This window comes from Pelodiscus sinensis, chromosome 3, assembly GCF_049634645.1.
Source record: "Pelodiscus sinensis isolate JC-2024 chromosome 3, ASM4963464v1, whole genome shotgun sequence".
Classification (NCBI taxonomy): Eukaryota; Metazoa; Chordata; order Testudines; family Trionychidae; genus Pelodiscus; species Pelodiscus sinensis.
In genome coordinates this window covers 62,690,200-62,704,773 of record NC_134713.1, presented here as the reverse complement: position 1 = coordinate 62,704,773, position 14,574 = coordinate 62,690,200, and the positions used below count along the sequence as shown (strand labels likewise).

The following is a 14,574-nucleotide window of genomic DNA, read 5'->3' as shown; positions in this document are numbered from 1 at the left end:
AGAAACAGAGCCTGCCAGCACTTATGCATACATTTAACTTGCCACTGTAAATAAAGACTTGCAGGTGCTTAAGAGTCTGGAAGTCGACTTGGATGTATGGTCAGCACTCACTCCCTGTGCATGTGTATTAAGGCTGTAAAAGCAGTCAACTACCTGCTTCCCCCACCCCTTGCAAGGGGGAGAGAAAGCAGGAGCCAGCTTAAAAGCCAGTTCCCCCCAAGCATTGTCTCTGCAGTGTGTGTGGGGGGAGCAGCAGAGGTCAAGACACGAGAGGACTGAGCAGTCCCAGGGCTCATGTCAAGTCCCGGACCTACCCACTCCAGCTCAGCAGTTTAAATAGAGCAGGAGCGCCGGTGCCTATGCACCTGGCTCCTACTACATTTAAACCGCAGAGCTACAGCGGGCCCCTTATGGACTAACCATGTACTCGATACAAACTGCACCGAGTACACGATTATCTGCTTCGCAGTCTCCTTAAGGTGTACGGGCAGCGTGAGGGAAAACCAAAGGCGGGACTGCTATACGCGGACATAACAAAGGGAGTCAAGTAGCTCGCTCGTACCCTGAGGGCGAGCAAGGCCACGGGGAACGTGCAGAGTCCCTAGGGGACGGGGATGCGCAAACAGGCCCCACATCCCCGCCGTGCCACACCTGCTCCTTCCCCGCCCGCCCAGCAGCCCCACGGCTCCGCGCCAGCCTCCTGCCCCCCCGCGCCAACTGCTCTCTCCAGCCCTTCCTGGGGCCGCCGTGGGGGGAGCCCCCCAGCACCCTGAGCCGACAGGCGGGGAGCGGACCCGAGTGTCCAGCCCCCGGCCTCCAAGGAGCGGCGCGGGAGCCGCTCGGACACCACTGAGCGGGCCCGACCCGCGAGCTAGCACAGGCCCCCCGCGGGGTGTCGTTGAACGTTCCTCACCCACCTTAGAGACGGAGCACGTGCTCATGCTGCCCCCGCGCGCCCCTGAGTCCCGCGGTAACGGCACCCCTTGTCCCCAGTCCAGAGCGCGACAAGACTGACGCATGCGCAGTGTACTCCGAGACCAGGCCAGGTTTTTCTAGTCGTGGAGTTCAGAACCTACTTCTCTCCTTTATCCACCTCCCCTCTCATACAGTGGGCGCGCCCAACCCCCCCGGCGGTTCCTCCCTGTGAGCGGCCCGCCTCAAACTCCAGGCGAGGGAGAATAGCTAGCTCCTTACACCCCCGAGAATGGTACAATCCTCCTCCCCCTCTACTGCAGCGGCGGAAGTGAATGGCTCCTCCCCCTGTGGGCTAGTCTATGCGTGGAGGGGGGTAGAGGTGTATGCTTGTCGCTGTTCGCTGTGAGCCATGGCGGCTTGTCCCTTTCGGAGGAGCATCGCCTGTCAGGTAGCGTGTCCCTTTGCGCAGAGGCCGCTGCGACCCGCCCAACCTCGGTGACTGGAACCGTCCGTCTGCCTGTCCCCCACCCCCAGCGCACGAGTTCCTCCCCTCCCCCCACGGCCTTGTCCCTCCCCCCGAGTGCCCTGGGCTAAGTCTGTGCCGTGTAACTGACTTTCCTCACGTGCCCGAGTCCTCGCGGCCGGGGCCAGAGCCAAAGTTCCCTCGAATCTTTTCCACCCGCGTGCGGATTTCCCCCCCTCTCTCTGTGCGGAATCAGCTCTGTGCAGCGAGGCTTGTGCCCATGTGCACCACCAACAGAGACACGAAACTAGCTGTGGGCGCTCTGCCTGTCAGCGGGGCGGCGGGCAGGAGCGCACAGCTTACAGGGAAGGGGCTGTCAGAGCCCAGGCCACCCGCGCAGGGTGAGGGAAAACCTGGTCAATTAAATAGGAAATCCCTATTCAGTTTGTCAGGCATGTGTCATTGAAGATTAAGCTAGATGGGACCCGCCCCTCCTTGCACTGGCCGTGCCACTTCTTTGGCACGCCTGCCTCTCCCTGAGCAAATCCCTTGTAAATTGGTGCACTAGCAGCTCACCCGCCTCTCACCGGTAGCGTTTCATCCCTTAGTCCTATGCTGAATTTGTCACGTTTCAATTTCCAGCCCTTGGCTTTTAGACTGAAAAGTCCATTCTCCAGTATTTCCGTTTCTCTTTAGCAGATTAAAGGGAGCATGATTTTCCGGAAATGCTTTTAACGGAAAAGTTTTCCGTTAAAAGCATTTTTGGAAAAGCGCATCTAGATTGGCAGGACGCTTTTCCGCAAAAGCACTTTTTGCGGAAAAGCGTCTGTGGCCAATCTAGACGCGCTTTTCCTTAAAAAAGCCCCGATCGCCATTTTCGCAATCAGGGCTTTTTTGTGGAAAACAAATCTGCTGTCTACACTGGCCCTTTTGCGCAAAAGTTTTTCGGAAAAAGACTTTTGCCCAAACGGGAGCAGCATAGTATTTCCGCAAAAGCACTGACAATCTTACATGAGATCGTCAGTGCTTTTGCAGAAATTCAAGCGACCAGTGTAGACAGCTGGCAAGTTTTTCTGCAAAAGCAGATAATTTTGTGGAAAAACTTGCCAGTCTAGACACAGCCTCGGTGTAAAGCTCGAAAAGATGCTTGTAAACCAAAATAAGAGCAGTGACTGGTCATTTCATAGAATCAAAGAAAACGAGAACGGGAAGGGACCTTGAGAGGTCATCGAGTCCAGTCCCCTGCCCACATGGCAGGACCAAGCACTGTCTAGATCAGGGCTGGGCAAAGTATGGCCCGTGGACCACTCTGCCAGGACCCTTAGGCACACAGCTATGGCTTAAAGCACAGGCCATGCTGCTCTCTGCTCTGCAAGGTGGGGGAAACTTTGTGTGATCTCCAGGCTCCCAGCCCAATCCTCATATCCTATAGGTTGGAAATAATTGGCCAGTAGGAATTGACCCCAGCCAATCTCTCAGCTCCTATTGCCTGGAAACAACCAGTCAATAGGAACTGAGAGATTGGCTCAGTGGGGTATAGGGACAATACAAGCCTCTTTCCCTTTCCAGAGCTGAGAGCTACCTGGAGGTAACAAGCCTGTAGTTTAAAGTGATCTGGGGCTACAGCAGATGGGGAGCCCAGCCTGTCTTAGAGGTGCTGCAGGGCTGTTGGTTTAGGTAAGAGCCTCCTAGTCAGAGCTTGCCTCTGGCACCTCTGCCCCTCCCACACCCCAACTCCCTCACCCAGGTCACCATCCAAACACTCTGCATTCCTCTGCCCCAGGTCACAACTCCCTCTCAGACCTTGTACTCCCCCACCCTCCTCCCTCAGACAAGAATCCTCTCCTGCACCCAAACATCCTCCTAGACCCTGCAACCCAATCCTCTGCCCAAAGTTACCACCCATACCCTCTACAGCCTGCACCCACATTTCCCCTTCTCCCAGATCACAATTCCCTTATAGACTTTGCCCCCTCCCACAGCCAGAATCCTCTTCTGTACCCATACTCCCTAACTGAGCTTACACCCCAATCTCCTGACACAGGTCACAACCCACCCCTTCACCCAAACTCCCCTTCAGACCTTACACCATCTCCTGCACCCCAGTCCCTTACCTTGTGTGCCCTTCTGCACCCAACCTCCACTCTAGACCCTACATATCCTTCACAGAAAAGTGAGGTCCTTGACTACTTTCCAAAATCTGGAGTGCCCACCCCCTCACCAAAAATCTTTGCCCACCCAGGTCTAGATCATCCCTGATAGATGTCTGTCCAACCTGCTCTTAAATATAGCCAGTGATGGCGATTCCACAACCTCCCTTGGCAATTTATTCCAGTGTTTAGGAAAAACTTCCTAACAGTCAGGGTAATTAAATGTTCAACCTAAATCTCCCTTGCTGAAATTTAAGCCCATTGCCTCTTGTCCTATCTTGTGCTCTACCAGAGGCAGCTGCGTGCAGGTGTAGGTGGATCCAGTACTTCCGAGGAGCCTGCTTAAAGCTAGCTCCTCATGGGCACTGGCTCCCATTCCGCCTCCCCTTGCTGCCTCTGATACAGAGACAACAAAGGGGGGCAGTGCATGTAGTCATTAATATTAACCAATAAGACAAGGCTTATTAGTTAATCATGTAGTGGACTACACATTGACATCCCTAGTTTGAACTCCAACACAACTCTACACACCTAAGTAGTGCCTCCTTCCAGCTTCACTGCTGGTTTTTTAGCAGCATTGTGTCTTGCGGCTGGAGTCTTTCCCTATTGTGGATTAAAGCTGTGGCGGAGAGAATAGTGACCCTAGCAGACTGCCAGAGCCTGCCATAATGAAAGACTAGCAGCATGAAAAGGTTCCAGCAGTATAAGGTTAGATAGGTGTATATAAAGAGTTTAATTAGTTTGTCTAAATAATATATATATGCTTCATAGTTTGTGTAAAATACAGATGCTTAGCAGTTGTGGGGAAGCCTTGAAAGGTGCTTTGCTTAATTGAAAATACTAGCCTTGGAATGTGGCTTCATTGAAAAGTACTGATAAGATAGAAAAGCCCCAATTATCAAGGTGGCTCTGACTGATTTTAGTACAGAAATGAATTCAAGACGCAAAGACCTTAATCATGTAGATTCCCATAATAAGGTATAAATGAGTAAAGTTTTCAGATTTTCTTACTAGTACCTGCTGTCCAGTTGGAACCAGCCATCATAAGTTTGAGCACCCTAGGCCCAGTCCTGTTATAAATATCTGATCAATGCTTGTAATTGCATGCTGCTGTAGAGGTGTAATTATTGCTTAGGCACTTAAGTCATGTTTGGATTAGGGCTGTAAGTGACTAGTCGAGTTACTACTTGACTACTCGACTTCCCCTGCCCCCTTGCTGCCTCTCTGTATGAGGCAGCAAGGGGATGGGGGGAAGTAGAAGCTGGTGCTGGAAGAAGCTTGCTTAAAAGTTAGTTTGCCCCAGCACCATCTCAGCAGGACAAGGGATGGGGGACATGGGAGGCAGAAGAGACAAGAGGCTCAGCGGTTTGGGACCCACCACGAGCCGGGACTGCTCAGTCCCAGTTTGCACCAGGTCCCAGACCCAATCCTGCTTCAGCTCTGCATTTTAAACTTAGTAACAGCCGTGTTGCCTGCGGACCCGGCTCCTACTACATTTAAACTGCAGAGCCACAGCAGAGGTAATTCCTGGATCTGGAATGATCCGAGACAGAGCACCTTCTCTTATCAACTAATCGTGTAATTGATACAAATTGTGTTGACTACACAATTGATTGTTTATCTTAACAACCTTAGTTTGGATAAATACCATTCATCCTTTGAATTTAATAAAGCTTTTTATCATAATGAGAATGTGGTGATATCCTGGATTGACAATAATAATTCCAACAGGCAGCTCCCAGATCTGTGTAGCTACTCAGATTGTCACTGTGGTGTGCATACTTCTATCTATAGTAAGAATTAGCCTTAGTAACCCTAAGAGTTGGTATTTAGTTACTGTAACAGTAATACTAGCTGCACCAAGATCATATGTCAAACTGTGTATGAGAATCCATTCTGAAAACGTGAATGAAATACTTAGGAAGAAAACCATGAACACCAGTTCTCCTTTTTCTTAAGGACATCTGGGGTGAAATAACTAGCGCTATTCTGAAAAAACTTAGTCTACATCTACGCAGCAGGCAGTTATTTCAAAATAGTGTCAAAATTCTGTCAAGCTGGAGGACTTCTTACTCCAACTCCTGTAAACCTCATTGTACGAGGAGTAAGGGAAGTCAGAGAAAGAGTGCTCTATTTCGAAATAAGTGCTGTGTAGATGCTCCCTATTTTGAAATAAGCTATTTTGAAATAAGATAAGCAATTGACATAGCTCAATTTGTGTAGCTTATTTAGAGTTAAGCCCTGCAGTGTAGATGCACCCCTGGATTGCTGCGGACAAAAGTAACTCCTGACCAACTAATTATATGTCATTGAAAGCCAGTAAGGACAGGTTCAAGATAGAAGCTCTTCCTTAGTAGCTGAGTAGGCCACTGAGAAAGAAACTGCATTGAGAACATAAAGTGGCTTTGTGCTTGGAAGGTCATTGTTATTTAGAGCCGGATTAGTTTGTGGTGATCAGCTTCTGCTGGGATCATGATTTATAGTCATTTAATTTTGAAAAAGTAGTGTTAACCACTGGAATGAGTGGGTGCTGTTGAGGGTTGTCTGACCTCCAGGTTGCCCTGGGAATCTTCAGCAATTAAAGATTAATTTTTAATTAAAGATTATGTATTAAACCTTCCAGGAAGACATCCAAGCAAAGTTGCAACCCTAATGTTGTCTCCTGTCGTTTGACGTGTGACTTTGTAACAGATCCAGGTCTATAATAAAAGTAGCCTCTGAGTAAGGGTCCAAGATCCATGACATCATGGTAGAAGTCCAGACAGTGGTGGCATCTTCCCTGAGTAGTGTGGCCCCTCATTGTACTTAAGTCCTCTGGTCTAGTTAGCCCCATGGCTGTTAGGTATGTGGTAGTTTTTAAGCCCTATGTATGAGGGAGTGTGAGAGATTGACTAGATAAATTAGGAAAAATAGGGCCTTGAGAGAATAGAGAGGGAATGAATAAAAGAAAAGTTATTGTAAACAACACAGGAAAAGATATTATAGAAAAGAAGAGAGGGGAAATGGAGTGATGCCAGGAAGGGAAAACATGAAACAAAAGCAAAACGGGGTTAATGCTTGTCTATACATGAAAGCTAAAGCAGAATAAGCCAAAGGGGTGGATTAACTATATCTGAGTAACTGCATGTGGACAGTCTTATTCCAGAATGAAAGTATGTTATTCCAAATCATTTTAATCCATTTTGGAAGTAGATTAGGTTTAGCTATTCTGGAATAATTCCCCATGTAGAGAATCCTATTGTAAGTTATTTTTAAAAAGTTGATGTTTTAAAGTTAAATATAGTGCATTAAAAGTAAATTGTTTAATCATTTTACATTTGCAGGGAATGTGGTCTCAGGGACATTGGTGGCATGCATTTTTCACTTTGACAAGCACATTCAGTTTTCAGGCTAGTAAGTGTAGAGTTAATTTTTCAAGCACTATGCTTATATAATACCATAAACACAGTGTCTTATACCACTACTATACTATACAAGATAATATCGTATAGTATAACAACAGTTCATATTTACTGGAAGACAACCACCCATCCTTCAGGAGGAAGTAGCTTGATGACCAGTGGTCATCAACTAGTAGGTCGGGATCTACCAGTAGATCTTGGAGACTCTGACAGGTGATCCTGTTTGGCCAGGAAGCTATCAAGTACTGGCACTTCAGTTGCTCCTCCATCCACTGTCATGCTGCTTCTGCCCTCTGCCTTGGAGATACCCTCGTGGGGTATCTCACAGAGAGAAGGGGCTAGAGGGACCTTGGCAATGCAAATCTCTGTCACTCTCACACGCAGTGTGTGTATCTATCATTCTCACAAACACACATAGTGCTTTACTCTCATCCAACATATAATTGGGTTGTTGTTTCTTCTTTTACTGCTTGCAAAATGTTTAATTTTTGGTTTTTGACAGGTCTGTGTATTTCATAATTTTCATTTCTCTCTTATGCTTAAATTTTAATTTTTTGAGTAGTGAGTTCTAAAATGCGTAATCTGTCATGGCTGGAATAATTTTCTCTGTAGTAATTGCTGCTCCTGTAAGTGGCTGGCATGTACCTGCAGCCAATGAGAAAGGCAGAGCAGGGGGTCTCCACATACTGTCCTTGTCTGCAGACACCATTCCTGCAGCTCCTATTGATCAATAACAGGGAGCCACGGCCCATAGAAGCTGTGGGCTCAGTGCCTAGGGTTGCCAGGTGTCCGGTATTTTCTCCTCCTGTCCAGTAAAAAAGTTCAGAAAATACCAGACACCTAAAATGTCTGGTATTTTCTGAGTTTTTCCCCCTGCCACGAGGCGAAAATACTGGACAACTGGCAACCCTACAGCACAGTTGTATTTTATTTATTTATTTATTTGCTTAATAACCCTTGGGGTTTTGCTCATCAATTTTGGTCTCCCCCTTTTCCCCTCTCCTCCCAACAGAATTTTTTCCCCAGTGGTTTTTTTGGGGGGTTGAAGTGGGGGGTATTTTTGGTTAAACCATCTGGCAACCCTATTCAGTATTTTTGGTTAAACCATCTGGCAACCCTATCAGTGCCTGTAGATGAGGGGCAGCACATGGTGCCATGGAGCCATTGCTGTACATGCCAGCTGCTTTCAGGAGTGGTGCAGTGCCAGGGCAGGAGTAAGCCTGCCTTAACCCCACTGTTCCATCACCCGGAAGCCATCTCAGTTAAACAGTGCCCAGAGCCTGCTTCCTGAACCCCTGTCCCAGTCTTGAACCTCCTCCTGCCCCAGACATGAGTTCCCCTGCATCCAAACTCCTTCCTAGAGCTTGCACCATGACCCCCCTCCTGGACTCCAGTACCCCACCCTGGGCTAAGCTGGGAGCACCTCCCATACTCCAAACCCCTTGGCCCAAGACTAGAGCCTGCACTCCAACCCCTACACAGCCTAGTGCAAGTGAATGAGGATGGGGGAGGAAGTGGGATGGAGTGAGCAGGGCGAGGCCTCGGAGAAGGGGTGGAAGGAAGTGGGACAAGGGTATTTGGGTTTGAGGGTAGCTTTTACGTTGCACTTAAATTTAAAAAGTGATCTTGTAGTTAAAAAGGTTGGAGGCCACTGTATTAGACTGATGACTTTTTTTGTGATCTCTGATTCAGTATGTTGGCTGACAGTTTAGGGATGTGAATGGTCAACTGATTAATGGGTAGGGGTTGGAGCATCTCCCTGCCTACCACAGACAGGGGCTGCTCCAGCTGGGGCAACCACTGCCTGTGGGGGGAAGGGGAGGTGCTCTAGCCCAGTGGCAGGCAGGGGGGCTGCTGCAGTTGCGCTATAGCACTCCCCCCTCTTAATCAGTTAAACAATATGTTTAACTGGTTAACCAATTAAATGGGATTTTACATTTACATTTTTTACTCCTGTAATTATAAAGAAGAAATGTAACAGATTTCAAAAGTATAATTTAAGCAAACGATTTAATGTGAGATTTGATAAGAGATGTAAAGTTGATAAGTTATTGGAAGTCTACTCAGAACAGCAGAAGATAAAGCTCTGGTTTTTGTGTAAGAAGAGCAAACAAGGTAATGCTAAAAAGGCAGAATGAGCACTCAATAGAGTAAGGAACAAGGACAGCAAGGAAGATTGGAGAAGTTAGTTAAGACTTAAATTAAATTATTATGATCAAAAATAAAAACTTGTGTCACAAGAATATTATTTATTTTTAGGGGTTTTTGTTTTGTACCAAAAGGATTCTGATTTTCTAATGATATAGCTTCCCAAATTATGTCTGTTGCACTTGTCTCAGCCACTCTCGGTTGGCATGTTTTTTGCAGGGTATTTTACACCATGGGCCAAGTTCATCCTTAGTAACTGCAGCTCCATTGACTTTGGTAGAATTGCATCTGCTTCCACTAGGGCTAAATATAACCCTGAATGATGGAAGGTACCATTTATTCAGTTACTGTTATGAACAATGTCTTAAGTTGAGACAACAGTTTATCATCATTTATCTCCCAAGCATTAAATAGTGTATATTAAAATAAAATGTTTCTCTTCCATTCCAATAAACAAGTCTCTACAGTCTTCCTTCCATAAATATAAGGGGTTTGAAGCTGCAAGTTTTGATTAGTTAGGCTTTCTCTAGGGCACCTTCTATATTTAATCATTGTTTGTGCTTTTAACAAGTTTTTTAAAAACTGTTCTTAAGATATCTTCAGCTAACACATTTTGCCATCAATCTGGATGGTAATAAATTTATAAAAATGTATGTCATTCACATTAGCGCCTAAACAAGAAATATCTTTACTGAAAATCCTTTCTTATTATATTTTAATCTTTGTTTTAAATCTAGCTTTCAAGAGTTTTGAACCTGCCAGCAGAACATTTGATAAAGTCAATATCTGCAGTCCCTGTCTCTAAAAACCGGTAAAGTGTTTGTTTTATATTCTAATAAATTATTTTTATGGTGCTTAATACTGTAGAATCTCAGGACTTATCTTCACAGAAGATTGATGCTGCTGTGATCGATCTTCTGGAGTTTGATTTAGTGAGTCTAGTCAAAACTTTCTAAATTGAACTCAGAGGGTGCCCCCTCTTGCATCTGGTACTCCTGCTTTTGTGAGTAGTAAGGGAAGCTGATGGAAGCATTTGTTCCTGTTGGTCTTCCACTGTGGTGACCCCTCCTAGCTTGGCTTAAGGTATGCCGACTCTAGCTACACATTCTTCATAGCAGGAGTTTTGTACCTTAAGCTTAGCTGCCAGGTCTAATGTAGACCTGGCCTCAGTGAGGGTTTTAGGGAAATATTAATACAAAAAAAAATCAAACAATACTGGCTAATATGAAGATTATCTACTATATATTTGAGAAGGTTTATATGTCCTGTCTGGTCAGTTGGTCTGTTTGTTCAAGAGATCCTCCTAAACATTAAGAGCTAGGACCACCAAATTTTGTATAAAGCTTCCTCTTATCATAACTTAAAAAGCAAGGTAAAAGTTTGGTTGTGCCAGGAAAATGGAATGTGCTTCGAATGGGATTGCTTCTTATAAAACCATAGAGAAAAGAAACAGCATCACTAGGTAGGTGAAAGGGGTGGCTGGGGGTGCTCCCTCCTCCCCGTTTGAGACTGCTCTAGCCTTGAGCTTCCCACTCCCTAGGTGTCCTTTAGAGGAGGCGGAGAGGGCTGAAGTTCCCACTCACACCAATTCATCTGGGAACATTATTGGCTGTTTCCCTTTGCCAGGGAGAGAAGGACAAGTGTACAGTTTGCTGCATTTCTCACTCTGGCTGGGGGGCAGACAAACCTGGACTTGCCCCAGCTGAGGGACATATACCCCTTCCCTAGTTGTGCCCGCTGGAGCTGCAGTGGCCATAGAGAGGCACTTCTCACCAGGCCCCAAGGTGCTGCTGTGCGAGAGGGCTGGGATAGTCCTCTCTCCCTGGGCCAGCCTGCATACGGAACCTTTCATCCCCATTTCTACTCCAGAGCAATGATTTAAATGACGCATGTACATTTTCATTTTATTTTCCAAAAACCAAAAATAAATTGAATTAAGGACCCGAGTAATGCCGAATATATGTAGTAATTTATATTTATCCCAATCATAGAGGGACACTTCAATACGGCTCACCATTTAATATTTTTTTAAAACAAGCTTTTAGGAACATCAAAACCAGCAGAGTCAGTTTGATATTAAAAAATACATATGAAATAAATATCCCACTGTAGTGCCTGAAAGGCAAATATTATAGCACTAAAAATCTGAAAGTGAAATTGATTAGTAATAAAAGTGACATTCATATTGATTGATTTTCATTCTCGTGTTTGAGAGATGCAAAAAGTAAATTGGATTTTATTGCAAGTGAAAGAATTCTTAATATAAAATGTTATGCTCTTAATTCATATACAAGGTGAATGCAGTAATTAGGGGGAAATGTACCCATGCACCACTATAGATTGGGCCATTCAATAGCCAGGCACATGTTCAATATTATCAATCTAGACAGATCCTAGAATTCTCCCTGCACTGTGTTCTTCATCCTACAGATGCCTACTCGCTGGTATAGAATTGGGTAATCTCATTGATGTCAATGGAGCTATTTAAATCTTTAAAATTAGCCATGTTTTTAAGTATTTTGCTGCATCTTTTTATAGGATCAGAACCCAAATAAAACCGCATCACCAATATGCAGCCACTGCTGGAACAGAGGACTATAAACCATGATCACATAGTATGCAGCACAGCAGTTGAGGATGGGGGAGCCTACTACCATTTTCTTAACCTGCACAGTTTGCCTGACAAAACAAGCTAATCAAATAATTCCAGCTATTCTCCAACTGCTCTGCAAGTAGGGAAATAATATATGTGCAGTCTGTGTGATTGCATTAGTGAATATTTTTTTCCTTAGCCAGACATCATAAATGTTCAATTTTGTCCTTACTCCTTTGAACTGACCAGGAAAAGCCCCATACCCTTTATGCTTCTGTAGATTACATACAGTGGTCATCAGCTGACTCCAGTATCATTTAGCTTTTCACTTGTCTACCTAATAAATAATGTTATTCCTTTTAATCAAATACTGAAATTAACAAGTGGTTATTGGAAAACATCTATTAAAGTTGCATTATTACTCATATGAAAGTGTAATATGTTCTTGTGGTTCTTCTAGAAGGATTTGGAAAACTAACAAAAACATGTTTGTTTGATGCTTTTTTGTTATTTGATATGAAGACTTTGAATGCCTAAATGGAGTTATTCCATGCCAAACTGGACTGTTACCAGTTAGTGAATTATACATTTTAGTAATAGCAAATTCTGTTTTTTCCCCCATCTCAATTTTTTATGTCTTTCTTCAGGCCAGGTGCTGATTTCCAGCTATTTGTGGGTTCTGTGGTAGAGAATAAGTCTAGTGATTGCTCAAAGCCAGATCTTCAGCTTCAAACTCAGAGGCTAGCAGAGAAGGTACACTGGCACAGTAAGCTTCTTTATTTGATACAATAACAAGCTTATTAGGTAAAGGAAATGTAGCTAATTCCTTAGAGAAATGGTATTTATGCACAAACTGCTCCTACTGATTCCATTGACATCTGTGCCCTGTTGAGTGAGTATAGACTAACAGCAGCTATTTGGCTCAATTGCACATAACATCTTCATTGGAAATGAGAGAAACAGGGTTAGATAACCGTACTATAAAATCATGTCACAGTTTGACTTAAAAATAATTTGGGAGCAATTAATTATTAATTGTTCAGTGTGACATTGGAAGGTGACTTTAGTGTGTACAGAGGCCATTCTGAATCCATACTATTCAGTATTTTTCTTAATGGTTTAGAGACTGTCAAATCTGTGGATGATACAAAACTGATAAGTATCACAATACTTTGGCAAATAGGATTATACTGTAACAGGATGTGATCTAAATACATTGGGAAATGGCTTTACCATGAAAAAATGAGATTCACTAAAGATGAATATAAACTAATATGCAAAAATAGGAATAATCAAATATACTAGCATAGAAAGATGTGCATAAATATTGCAGAAGGATGGCATTATTAGTATCTGTAATGAAGATTGTGGAAGTCACAGTGATTTTCTGTGACCTCCATTACTTCTGCAGTAGCCATTGTGGATGATCCTAGGGCTGCCCAAGCAGCTGACTCCAGGGATAGCTGCTAAGGAGGCTTCAGAGATAGCCACACTGACCACTGCTGGGGCAGCTCAGCAGCCAACCACTTGAACAGCCCCACAGCCAGTCACACCGGTCCTGTGGAGCATCTCACCAGAGCAGAACCCTGTCTAGAATCTTTCACAACAACACCCCCCCCCACACACACACTTTGTTCTAAGATTTAGTCAGGAATATTTATAGTAAAATTCACAGGCAGGTTACAGCCATATTTTTTATTGCTCATGACCTGTCCATGACTTTTACTAAAAATACCTGTGATTAAATCATAGCCTTAGTTGTGCAAGACTGAAAACATTGTCCATGCAGTTTTGTCACAAAATGGGTAAATGCTCAGAATGAGTTATACTGACAGAGAAGCATCACTTGTAAAAACAGCTGAAGTAATGATTGAGTACTGGTTAGGCTTTATTACAATATTGTGTTTGGCTTTGACACTACACTTCCAACGGACTTGAGAGAGGTTAAGAAAAACAGCAAACAAAAGGGTTGGCAAGTGAGACTCCAAGAGAAGAAGGTGAGGAGACAAAGGCATAGAGCCTGTTCTGATTTACACTGGCTGTCAGTGGTCCCACGGAAGCAAGGCACCAGCTGAGAGTAAAGGAGCCCACCCTTTATTGATGGCCAACAAAAGGTCAGTGTAGGAACCAATATCCTTGCTGTGCACTACCAAGGAATAGCGCCTATACATGGAGAATCCTCCGTTGGCCAGCTAAAATCATTTTAAGGCAGTCAGACTGAGACATTTGTTAAATAGATCAGTAACACAACAGTATCTGTGTATGTAAGGAGGATAGAATGCAAATGACAACTGAACTAGAACAGGGATGGGATAAGAATACAGAGATATATGTTCTGTAAAATCAGAAGAGTGTCAGAATAAGGGAGTAGATAATAAAGGTACTAGTCAAGACTATAAATGTCTGTATCCTAACATAAGAAGTTTAGAAGCAAAAATCAGTGAAAAAAACAGTGTTTCAGTCAGCAATGATCTTAATTGGCATTATGTGGAATGATAAAAAACAATAGAGATATTGTAATACCTGGTTTTGAGATGTAATAGTGGAAATGTGTTAATGGTTAACTGATGAGCCCGGGCTCATTGGTTAACCTTCACGGTTACACACAGACATCTCCCCTCTGCCTCCTGCCCTGCTGTCGCCTCTGTATCAGAGGCAGCAATGCAGGGCAGGGGGAGGGTGGCAGACGGGAGCCAGTGTAAAGCAGGCTGCCCAAAAGCACCAGCTCTTAGGGAGCTGCCTGCCTCCCCAAGAGCGGGAGTGGCAGGTGGGCGCCAGTACACTTGGGGAGCCAGCTTTTAAGCCAGTTCCCCACACATACTAGCTCCCACAGGAGCTGTCCCTCCCACCCCCATGTAAATGTGTAACTGCTGAAAATTTCATTGATTATACATTTACTAAAAT

General features: G+C 44.6%; 2 protein-coding genes across 8 annotated transcripts in view; one reads left to right on the top strand and one right to left on the bottom strand.

Annotated features, from left to right (window-relative positions):
• The window catches only part of ORC3 (origin recognition complex subunit 3), a 69,204-nt gene extending 68,134 nt beyond the window's left edge, over positions 1–1,070 (bottom strand). For all 5 annotated transcript variants that reach the window (XM_075923856.1, XM_075923853.1, XM_075923854.1 and 2 more), the window contains exon 1: positions 918–1,070. Coding sequence is in view for 3 of the 5 variants with exons in the window: in XM_075923853.1 (XP_075779968.1) it covers positions 918–1,019 (102 nt within the window). In the remaining 2 variants the exon portion in view is untranslated. The remainder of the gene's footprint in view (positions 1–917) is intronic.
• Positions 1,071–1,211: 141 nt separating this feature from the next.
• The window catches only part of RARS2 (arginyl-tRNA synthetase 2, mitochondrial), a 68,964-nt gene continuing 55,601 nt past the window's right edge, over positions 1,212–14,574 (top strand). The window contains exons 1-3 of one of the 3 annotated variants that reach the window (XM_075923859.1): positions 1,212–1,363; positions 9,815–9,888; positions 12,318–12,423. In XM_075923859.1, the coding sequence (XP_075779974.1) occupies positions 1,325–1,363; positions 9,815–9,888; positions 12,318–12,423 (219 nt within the window). In that variant the 5' untranslated portion in view covers positions 1,212–1,324. Of the gene's footprint in view, positions 1,364–2,947; positions 3,056–9,814; positions 9,889–12,317; positions 12,424–14,574 lie in introns of all 3 variants that reach the window. The other 2 variants (XM_075923860.1, XM_075923861.1) reach the window with 2 other exon arrangements.